We start from the raw sequence: 11,106 nt of genomic DNA, 5'->3' as shown, positions 1-11,106 counted from the left end.
TTTCTGATGGAGGGTCTAGGCCCGAAACGTCAGCCTTTCTGCTCCTATGATGCTGCTTGGCCTGCTGTGTTCATCCAGCTCTGCACATAGTTGTCTCGGATTCTCCAGCATCTGCAGTTCCTACTATCTCAGGAAACTATGTGCTCTGCACTAAATCCATAGTTAATTAGTCAAATAGCCAGAAATAATCAAAAGGAAGATTTAGTACACTAGTCCGACATATAGTGGAGCAGCTTGTATACACAGACATCAGAGTGGCACAGACAGCCCAAATCTTGACAGAGAGAGGGATATCTTGACAGAATATAATTACACCCCAGGGCAAAAAACACAGGCTCGGGAAATGGAATGCCTGCCTGTTAGATCGGCTACATTTAGGAGAGATCAAGGACTGTCCTGCAAACACTGACCCTAGCCAACAGGTACAAGACACTCAGTACTTGTCAGGAGAAGGAGAAAGATTGTAGGAAGGGCAGCCACACTGACCCTATGGCACCACAGTCACCAGACTGTCCAGGGAGAGAAGAGCAAAACGGAAATGTTATTGATAGGACAGTCTATAATTAGGAGGAGAACAGATAGCTTCTGTTGTAGTCAAGGATAAGAATCCTGAAGGGCTTGTTGCCTGTCTAGTGCCAGGGTGAGAGATATCTTTGATAGCTGGAGTGGAATTTGGAAAGGGAGGAGACAATGATAAGAAAACAAAAAAAAAGACAAGTTAAAAAAAAATGAAGAAGACAGAGAAGATCTATTAAATGAAATGATCAAGGAACAGAAACAAATTAGTAAAATATTTTACAGGCACATCAATAGAAAAGATGGCAGGTGCTTTGAGAATAGGATCATTAAAAGGGAGAAACAGGATGATAATCACAGGAAACAAAGGCAAAAATATTAAATAAATTATTTCACTTCAAGTGTTTACAAGGGAGACAGAAGAGGTCAACATGATGTTGAATGATGAGATTAGCAATTAGATAAGTGTTTAAAATTTTATAAAAAAAGGATGTATTGAATAAACTCAGTGAATAAAGCCCTTGGTTGATGATCATATCCATATATTTTAGAATGATTGAGGGAAGAGATAGAGGCATTACTACTGTATGCAATAATTCATTGGAAAAAAGTGCAGAGATATAGGATCGGTGGATTGCTGACATCAATTTAAGAAAAGACAACAGATCATGCGGGGGAATTATAGATCAGTAAGATTAAAACAAGTTGTAGGAAAAATAATGGAACCTTTACTAGAGATAACAGAAGAACTTCTAGAAATGAAAAACAATGACATCAGGAAGGGGAAACCTTGTTTGACTGTCCTGGACTTGGAGGAGTTAACAGAACGTACATGACCCTAGTGCAAGATGTTTCTTTTCTGGATTTTCGGATGGCCTTCAAATGAGGCGCCTCATAATAAACCAAAAAAATTAAGGTCAGACAGTACAGTGTAAGGAGACAAGAGGCAAAATGCGCTGTTAACAAAAAACAAAGAACTCCAGAAAATTCAGATAACATTGCTGGAAGAACTCAGCAGTTCTGGCAGCATCTTTGGAGAGAAAGCAGAGTTAACATTTTGGGTCCAGTGACCCTTCTTCAAATAGGTCCTTCTGGAGGAGGGTCACTGAACCCAAAACATTAACTCAGTTTTTCTCTCTCCCCACAGATGGTGCTGGACTTTTGACTTTTTCCTAGTAATTTTTATCTGACTTTCAACATCTGGAGTTCTTTGTTTTTAAACCACAAGCTGGTCATTGTTCTTCTCTTTATCTATGCACTGATCCATATTAATGAATTTAAATTAACAGCCAATTTTTCCCTTTTTTGTAAATTGCACACATTCACATGAAATTATTTAAGCTTTTCAGAAATATTACAACTAATTTCCTGAAACTCAGTGGAGGAACAATGCGATTGATAGCTGCAACTTTCTATTCCCGAATGCAACAATTTAATCAAAATGAAAAGACCACAAAACATTTAATTGCTCCTGCCCTGTAGAACTATGGCTGGATGAGTGAGAAGACATCTGTGCCCATTATAATAATACAGTTCACCTTCATTAAAATAATTACTGATCTATATAATATTATTATCCATCTCATTAAAGATACCAATCAACTTAGTTTGGTTTCAACTTCAGGCTTTCCAAATGTATTGTTTCCCTCCACTCAGCACTTTACAGACTGAGTTTTATACCATTAGACAGTGCATAATATTGACCCAATTCTAATGGTACTTGTCCTGATCAGTGAGTTCACAGAATCCCTACAGTGTGGAAACAGGCCCTTCAGCCCAACAAGTCCACATTGACCCTCAGAGCATCCCACCCAGACCCGTCCCCCTATAACCCACCTAATCTACACATCCCTGGAGTCTACAGGCAATTGAGCATGGCCAAACCACCTAAACTGCACATCTTTGGACTGTGGGAAGACACCCACGCAGACACGGGGAGACTGCGTGGAGTTTGCACAGTCTCTCAAGGATGGAGCTGAACCCGGGTCACTGGTGCTGAGAGGCAGCAGTGCTAACTACTGAGCACCGTGCTGCCCTTTGTTTGTTGCCTATTACTGGTTACCAATATCAAAAAATGTATCTTTTTGTTTAAAGTCACAAGAATAAAAAGCAGATCATTAAAAGATGGTATGATCAGGCTATTTTGTTTGGAATGACAATTTTGTTTTCATTCACTCGTGGGGGCATAGACATCGCTGGCTGGCCAGCAGGTGAGAGGAGAAAGATTTAAAAAGGGACCCAAGGGGCAACTTTATCACACAGAGGGTGGTTTGTATGGAGAATGAATGGCCAGAGGAAGCAGTAGATGCAGGTACAATCATTTAAAAAGACATTTAGACAGGTACAAGAGGAAAGGTTTAGAAGGATATGGGCCGAACGCAGGCAAATGGGGCTGGTTTAGTTTGGGAAACCTGGTTGGCACAGACTAGTTGGGCCAAAAGGGTCAGTTTCCATGCTGTGTGACTCTAAGCAGAAATCACCATAATGCTTTAAACATCATATCCATTAATTCAATAATGGGGGAATAACTGCAAACAACATGCATGGTTGAATGCAAGTACAATAACACTTAACGTATCAAGATTTAAAAGCTTAACTATTGCATTTTTCTTTTTGAAAGATGTCAAAGAGTAATTAATACTTTCCAAAAGGAAAACATTCTGGAATGCTAAACTTTATTCAATGAGATTCCTTTCACAATACTTCAGAAAATATTATGATGCAGCAGAGTTTGGTTGGTTCTTTGCCACAGGACTCACTATCAAAGCTCTCCACTATTCAGTACCCTCTGGCTCTGGTCTGTACTGTTTATTGACACACAATGGCAACACTCAAACAGTTACTTCCGTTACACCTCCCCTCCAATGGGACTTCTTCCAATGTGAAGTAAAAAAAAAATAGAACTACTGTAGGGATATCACTACATTGACTAGCACAGATGCTATGGTGGTTCAAGATCTATCACCTCCACCACAACCTCAAGTCAGTGACCAACAGCTTTCCATAAATAAAAACAGAAAGAAAATGAAATCATAATCTCAAAATCAAACTGTGAAAAGCTTAGGTCATGCGTTGTCACACTCAGTGGTAACACTGGGTTATCACACTACCACATCTTTACTGGAATTATGCAGGCTAGGCAGCATCAGAGAAGTAGGAAAGTCGACATTTTGGGTTGGGACCCTTGGTTCCCGACTCACTGTCAACTTTGCTACTCCTCTGATGCTGCCAGGCCTGCTGTGTTCCTCCAGCTCCACACGGTTATCTCTGACTCCAGCATCGGCAGTTCTTACTATCTCTTTACTGGAATCATTCCTTCTTTGCGACGATGGTGATCCTAATCTCTGGTCAGAGATCTCTACTTGCCACACATTCCAACAGAACGGACTAGAAAGCAAAAGGCAATGAAGAGCTACAAGTATGCTGGCTTCTTTCACTCTGGCAATAGCCTAATGGTACTATTCTCTAGTCCTGCAATCTGGAGACCCAGCTAACGTTCTGGGGATCTGGATTTAAATCTCAACGTGGCAGATGCTAAAATTTGAATTCAATAAAAATGTAGAATTAATATTCTAACGATTACGATGGATCCATTGGTTGGTTGTCAGGAAAAACCCATCTCATTCACTAATGTCCTTTAGGGAAGGAAACTGCCATCCTTGCTTGGTCTGGCCTACACGTGACTCCAGACCTATAGCAATGTGGCTGATTCTCAACTGCCCTCTGGGTAATTAGGGATGGACAATGAACGCTGGCCCAGCCAAATGGTGCCCACATCTTGTGAATGAGTAAAAAAGAAAAACTGTCCAGGCATGATGTTCTGGGAAGTGGCTGCATGCCCATCATCCAATCAGGGAATAATTGTTACGAACACAATAGCATCATATATGTAAGGGAGTTATGTCTACTGAACTTAGGTTTTAAAGTGGCCAGAGTGCATGGGCAAATATGCGAAACTAACTGGAAGAGAAAATAATCCTCAAAAGAGACGCTGTATACAAAACCGATTTCTACGCAAACAGTGCTTCACTATTTTTTTTTTTTTTTTTAAAAAGAAGTTCAGAAATGTTTAAAAAAAAAACAAACTTTCCAGATTCACTTTCATGGTCTCAGGACACCCAAAATCTCTGCCACAGCTAGCGATTGAGGCCAAAACATTGAATTTTTTCAAGAAAGAGTTTGATATAGTTCTTCAGTGAAGATGGTTATCTAAAAATATAACAGGATCTTGATCAACTGGGCCAGTGGGCCGAGAGATGGCAGATAGAGTTTAATGCAGATAAATCTGGGGTGTTGCATTTTGGTAAGACAAACCAGGACAGGACTTATACAGTCAAACGGTAGGGCTTTGGGGAGTGTTGATGAACAGACAGACCTTGGGGTTCAGGTACATAGTTCCTTGAGGAGTGGTGTCACAGGTAGACAGTGTGGTGAAGACAGCATTTGGCACTCTTGTACTCAATGCTCTGACCGATTTGAAGGCAGGAGTTGGGAGGTCATATTACTGTTTTACAAGACATTAAGGCCACATTTGGAGTACTGCTGTTATTAAAAAGGATGTTATTAAACTGGAAAGGGTGCAAAAAAGATTTACAAGGATGTTACCAAGACTGGGAGGTTTGAGTTATAAAGAGAAACTAGGACCTTTCCCTCCACGCCCTAGAGTGTAGGAGGTTAAGAGGTGATCGGATAGAGATTTATAAAATAATGAGGGGCACAGATAAAGGTGAATGGCCAAGGTCCTTTCCCAGGGTAGGGGAGTCCAAAAGGGCATAGATTTAAGGTGAGAGGGGAAAGATTTAAAAAAAAAGGGACTTAAGGGGCAACTTTTTCCACACAGTGGGTGGTACGTGCATGGAATGAGCTACCGGAGGAAGTGGTAGAGGCAGTTATAATTACAACATTTAAAAAGGACATTTGAATAGCTGCAGGAGTAGGAAAGGTTTAGAGGGATGTGGGTGTAACACAGGCAAATGGGACTAGTTTGGTTTAGGACACTTGGTCAGCATGGACAAGTTAGGCCAAGGGCCCGTTTTCATGCTGTATGACTATGACTTTGAGCTAGTATCCTACTTCTGAAATGTAGTTATGTTAATGAGGACAAAACAACAACCAATTTGTGTGCAGCAAGGTCTCACAATCAGCATTGTTTTTGTTTCTGTCACTATCCCAAAGTGCTGGGAAAGCTTGGTAGGTCTGGCAGTATCTGTCAGAACCAAAGGGTCATTGGACTCAAAACATTAACTCCAGAGTGAACATTTCAAGTGCAGTGACCCTTCTGTCAGACCTGACGAGTTCTCCCAGCACTTTCAGATTTCCAACATCCACAGTTTTTCTTTATTTTAGTTATTAACATGGTAATGATACAGCAGGAGAAATAAATACTGCCAAATGAGGGAATTTTTAAAAAATAAAATCATATCATATACAAACCTATGTTCACTCAAGCAGGCAGGTAAATTGCTTTAACATTTCATGAGAAAGATAGATACACTGACAGTGCAGTGATCTTTCAGTACTGCACTGGAGAGTTAGGTTAGATTTTTATGATGAAATAGAATGCCTACAGTGTGGAAGCAGGCCAATCAACCCATCAAGCCCACACCAACTCTCCAAAGAGCATCCCACCCAGACCACCTACCCCCACACCCTTTCCTTGTAACCCTGCGTTGCCCATGGCTAATCCACCTAGCCTGCACATCCCTGGACACAACAGGACATTTTAGCATTGCCAATCCACCTAACTTGCATATCTTTGGACTGTGGGAGGAAACTGGAGTATCCAGAAGAAACCCACACAGAAACCAGGAGAAATATGCAAATTCCACACAGACCTGAGGGAGGAATCAAACCAGGTCCCTGTAACACAGCAGTGCTAATCACTGAGCCACCGTGCTGCCCTCTTTGTGTACTCAAAATGTCTGGAGTGAGTCCTAACCCACAACGTTCTGATTCAAAGGCAAGAGTGTGTGTGATACCATCTAGAACACAACTGACATACCAGGGACAGGGCTAAAGTAAAGGTAACCGAGACAATTGATGGAATACATTATTAAAAGTTGCTTGATCTAGGAAGTGAAAAACAATAAGGTCTTATCGAAGAACAGCAGCAAGTGCAGGCAAGATGCAAAATGATTTTGAATATTCACAGATCAGAACTTCCCACCGTTATTCCCTCTTAGATTAAATAATGAAGGTGTATTCCAATTGAGAATAGGCAATAGATATTGATTAACGTAGAACAATCTTAAAAGGAAACACCAAGGATAAGGATAAGGATTCAAGAAATAGACTTGGGTGTGGGGGTTGGGGTCAAGAGGACAAAATTATACAGAATGAGAAGAGGGTGCCAACTGATCGTGCTAATGAGGGCCCGGAGATGCAGCAGGAACAGTTAACTGTCAATCTTCACGCTCAGACCATGCTGGTAAACTCTGGTCATGGTGTTGCCATCAGAATGCAGAGATTAGTAATCTCCATGACCACTTTTCCTGCAATGTGAGAAAAAGGTGCAAGGTACGTACAATTTAATTTTACTTACATAAAACAAGGTTCAGTGTATTAATATTGCACTCAAATGCATCATGCTTCAAAAGCTGACAATCTTAGTTAGTTTCTGGTGTAATTCTTACAGCACTGGGCATTAATTATATTGATCAAATTCTAATGGTACTTCTTTTGTAATTCTTCCAGGTCATGTATAAATGTCCAACAGCAGAACAGATCCAATGTCAACCTGTGCCAAGAATTATACCAGAAATCAAGTTAAGATTACCAGCCAGGCTTGCAGCAAGAGGCATGTGCATCTGAGGGAAGTTACAGAACAGTTTTAATATAGGCAGAAAAAATTCATACATATAATCGCACCTTTATCATTGAAAGGAAAAGTCACAGAGATTGCCAAATCTCTGTAGTACTTCTAAGGGACCATGACCACATCTTCCTGCCTGGTCTGAAAGCTATGATTGACAGTTAACTGCTCCTGCTGCATCTCCGTATCAACAGTGTCCTTCAATCAGTACCCACTTTCCATTCTGAGAAATTTGGTTTCCCTCAAGTCTACTCCTCATATCCAAGTCTGTGCAAGAGACAAATGGCTTCAACTTATCTCCTTTTAAGGATATTGAAGTCCTGTACAACAAAGCAATTCTGTATGGAACAAAATCTGGTGATTCACAATTCCCATAGAGTCATCGATTCCCTAAAGCATGGAAGCAGGCCATTCAACTCATCAAGTCCACACTGACCCTCCAAACAGCATCGTACTCAGACCCACCCCTTACCCTACACCCCTGCATTTCCCATGGCCAATCCACCTAACTTGCACAACTTTGGACTGTGGAAGGAAACCGGAGCACCTGGAGGAAAACCACGCAGATACGAGGAGGATGTCTGTGTGGAGTTTGCACAGTCACCAGAGGCTGGAATCAAACCTGGCTCCCCAGCACAGAGACACAGCAGTGCTAACCACCGAGCCACCGTGCTGCCCCATAACCTCAGCAGGTCCTATCACTGGTAGGCTCCCTCATTTCATAGAGGTCACCACAGATAACTACACTTAGACTGACCACTAAGACTTAACGGCTAACATGCCCTGGGCGCAAAGATCAAACTTGGAGGGGCCCCCAAGACAAGTAATTGGTGAACAGTGGGGCAAATGAAGAGATCAATCCCTCACTGCTCCACTTCAAATCGAGATTTAAAACTACAAATGCATTTTCAGAACACAACCAAACATATGTTCAGTAAGCCACCCATTTGAGAGTGTAATCAGAAATACTTGGATGTCCTCACCTCTCAGTCTCACATGAGGAAGGCAATGTCAGCAAGGGCAGATTACAGAATGGGTCCATTAGCAGCCTACATCCCCAAACTTAAACAGAAGTGGGGGACAAATCAAACATAAATATAAATTGCTGACTAGCAGGTTCTGACCATGTTTTTTCCCTACCTGATACCCCTACATTACTGACCGTTGGAAAGCCATTCCAAAATTCAAGGGCACGTTTGTTTAAATGGGTGTTCTTGTTCTGTGCTTTGTGATTCACTTAAATCCCCGAATTGCACGACAATAGAAGCTTTTACGTAAAATTTACCACTTTAGTGGGCAAGAGCTAAGAGACAGCTATAGAAAGCCAAGTGACCCCATTAGATCATCATGTTAGTTACTTGCTTTTGTTTGCAAAGTCTATGAATTTATATTAGCAGTCGATCTCACCATGTGCACCATAGCCTTAGCCGTATCCAATAGCAGGGGATACTTTCTTTAAAAATAAAAATAACAGGAAACACAACACCACAAATGCAAGGCACATAAGCGCCAAGGCTGGGTCTGTAGTCAATGCATTCTCACCTGTGAACAGAAGGTAAAGTGCATACCTTGACCCTGTCTGCCCGATTGTTGAACAGCCCAATTCGCCTGATTGTGTTGAGGATGGGGTCGTTACCGTCATCAAGCATGTTGTGTGTGGTCACTGGCGGCAGCGTTTGGCGCTGAAGTCAGTTAGAACAAAGCTCTAGTCAGTGGCTGGAGTAAAAACAAATGCTAAACAATGGCTCAATACTGCGAAGTGGGATCTTGTGGCAGTTTAGTAACGTCCCCAGCTACGGGCCAGAAGATTTGGGGTTCAAGTCCCGTCAAGTATCGTTACATGCCCAATAAAATAATTTAATAGTTGTTTGAGGACAATCACACCTCAAAAAGGGAGCTTTCAGTTGAATCAGAACGTAAATATAGTGAGGCATTAATTCCAAATCATTAGCATCAAATTTCTTCTAAACAGCATTACTGCTGGTTTGTATTGGAAATAGATTCAAATATTTGAACTAAATCTAAGAAGTGATGCAGAACAATCTATGCATTTTATTTCTCCCCTTTTGGAAAATGTCCTGTCCCAACACGGACAAGTCAACAGACTTCTGTTTTATTTTGGACATATGGATTAAAGAAGTCGGTAGATAGTTAGATCATGAAATGCCCTAAGTGCTGGAACTGGGTTAAGGGGTGAATGGCCAATATCCAACCCTATGCAATACACTTCCCATATTGAATACTAGCATTGAAGCTTAGGGCTAACTAATATGTGAAAAAGAAGAAATTTTGGAGCTGCAACTTTGAAACATTAAAAAGCAACAAATGCATGTGTAATTCAAAACTGCTGGATCTAAAATTATTGTCAAACACCATCCATACTGTACTTTCTGTGCACAGAGAATTTTCACACAATAGGTCTCAAAAATTTGACGAAGACACTTCCTATGGAATTTCAAATTTATAAAAACGTTTATACAACGGCTTTCATGAATCAATAATGTTCCAAATGCTTGAGTTAATGAATTATTTTACAGCTACATACTGGGTGAAAAGATTATTCCATTCCTGAGTATACCTGAGTTGCATAGATGGCTCTTTTCATTATGGTCAAATCATCCCGATCAAAGAACTTGTTCATATCTGGGGTCTCTCCTCTGTAAATATACAGAATAATTAGCAAGTATACTGAATCAAGACAAATGGAGTTGATAAATTTTTGGGTGGTTGATGTAATTTAGTACAAAGTTACCCAATTCACAGCACAGGAGGCAGCCAATTGACCCATCGGGTCCATGTATTAAGCTTAACCTTCCACAGGTTTGGCCATGGATTTCCATGAGACTGGTCCACACATACCAGGTAAAATATTGCAGTGGTTTGCCATTGTATTCTGCAGGACGGCTGACCAGGAAACTCTTGCACTCTTACTATCTGCCATCAGGAATATTGGAAGAACTTCACGTTGGAGAAAAAAACCCATCAACCTCGTGGCCACGTTACCCCACTGCCAACAAGCCCTGGCATGGGATTTAAACCAAGACCTACTGACCTAGAGGTAGAGATCCTACCAATCACACTATATAGGATCTTTCTGAAGAAGGGTCCAGACCCGAAACATCAGCTTTCCTGCTCCTCTGATGCTGCTTGGCCTGCTGTGTTCAATAAGTGAGCTAGTTTGTGTAGATGAAAGATGGTTCAATTCAACTTTTCCCACTTTACTCTGGTTGTTTGTACTAAATTTAAAAAAAGCCCTCTTATTGCAGGAGTATTGAAAAGTACAGTTTATCGTCAGTACATCCACGCAGTTCTTTTTAAACTTGTGCTAAGGTATCTGAATAACTTACTTTAATAATGCTTCATAAAGTCGCTTCCCAAATTTCTCCTTGACTAAGTGTGCAGTATCCCTGTGGGGAATAAAGAGTGAAATGTCTTGCAGCTGAACTCTTCAAAGTTTACAGCGATACTTAAGAAAATGGAGAAGTTAACATCCTTTCATCTGGCTGTTGCAAGGGAAATTTATCATAGGATCGTAGAATCATAGAATCTCTAGAGTGTGGAAACAGGCCCTTTGGCCCAACTAGTCCACACCGAACCTCAGAGCATCCCACCCAGACTCATCCCCTTTTAAACCACCTAATCTACACCTCCCCGAACACTACGGGCAATTTAGCATGGCCAATCCACCTAGCCTGAACATCTTTGGGCTGTGGGAGGAAACCCACGCAGAGACGGGGAGAATGTGCAAATTCCACACAGATAGTTGCCCGAGGGTGGAA

The 11,106-nt window shown here is 41.2% G+C and overlaps 1 protein-coding gene across 2 annotated transcripts in view; it reads right to left on the bottom strand.

Annotated features, from left to right (window-relative positions):
• gys2 (glycogen synthase 2) overlaps positions 1-11,106 on the bottom strand; it is a 44,752-nt gene that overhangs the window by 7,076 nt on the left and 26,570 nt on the right. The window contains exons 9-11 of one of the 2 annotated variants that reach the window (XM_020528862.2): positions 10,675-10,734; positions 9,906-9,984; positions 8,896-9,009 (exon numbers count right to left, since the gene is read on the bottom strand). In XM_020528862.2, coding sequence (XP_020384451.1) covers positions 8,896-9,009; positions 9,906-9,984; positions 10,675-10,734 — 253 coding nt within the window. The remainder of the gene's footprint in view (positions 1-8,895; positions 9,010-9,905; positions 9,985-10,674; positions 10,735-11,106) is intronic. The other variant, XM_048610546.1, reaches the window with a different exon arrangement.

Source organism: Rhincodon typus, chromosome 22, assembly GCF_021869965.1.
Source record: "Rhincodon typus isolate 14 chromosome 22, sRhiTyp1.1, whole genome shotgun sequence".
NCBI classification, from domain to species: Eukaryota; Metazoa; Chordata; class Chondrichthyes; order Orectolobiformes; family Rhincodontidae; genus Rhincodon; species Rhincodon typus.
Note: the sequence above shows the minus strand (reverse complement) of the source record. Positions and strands in the feature narration are given on the sequence as shown.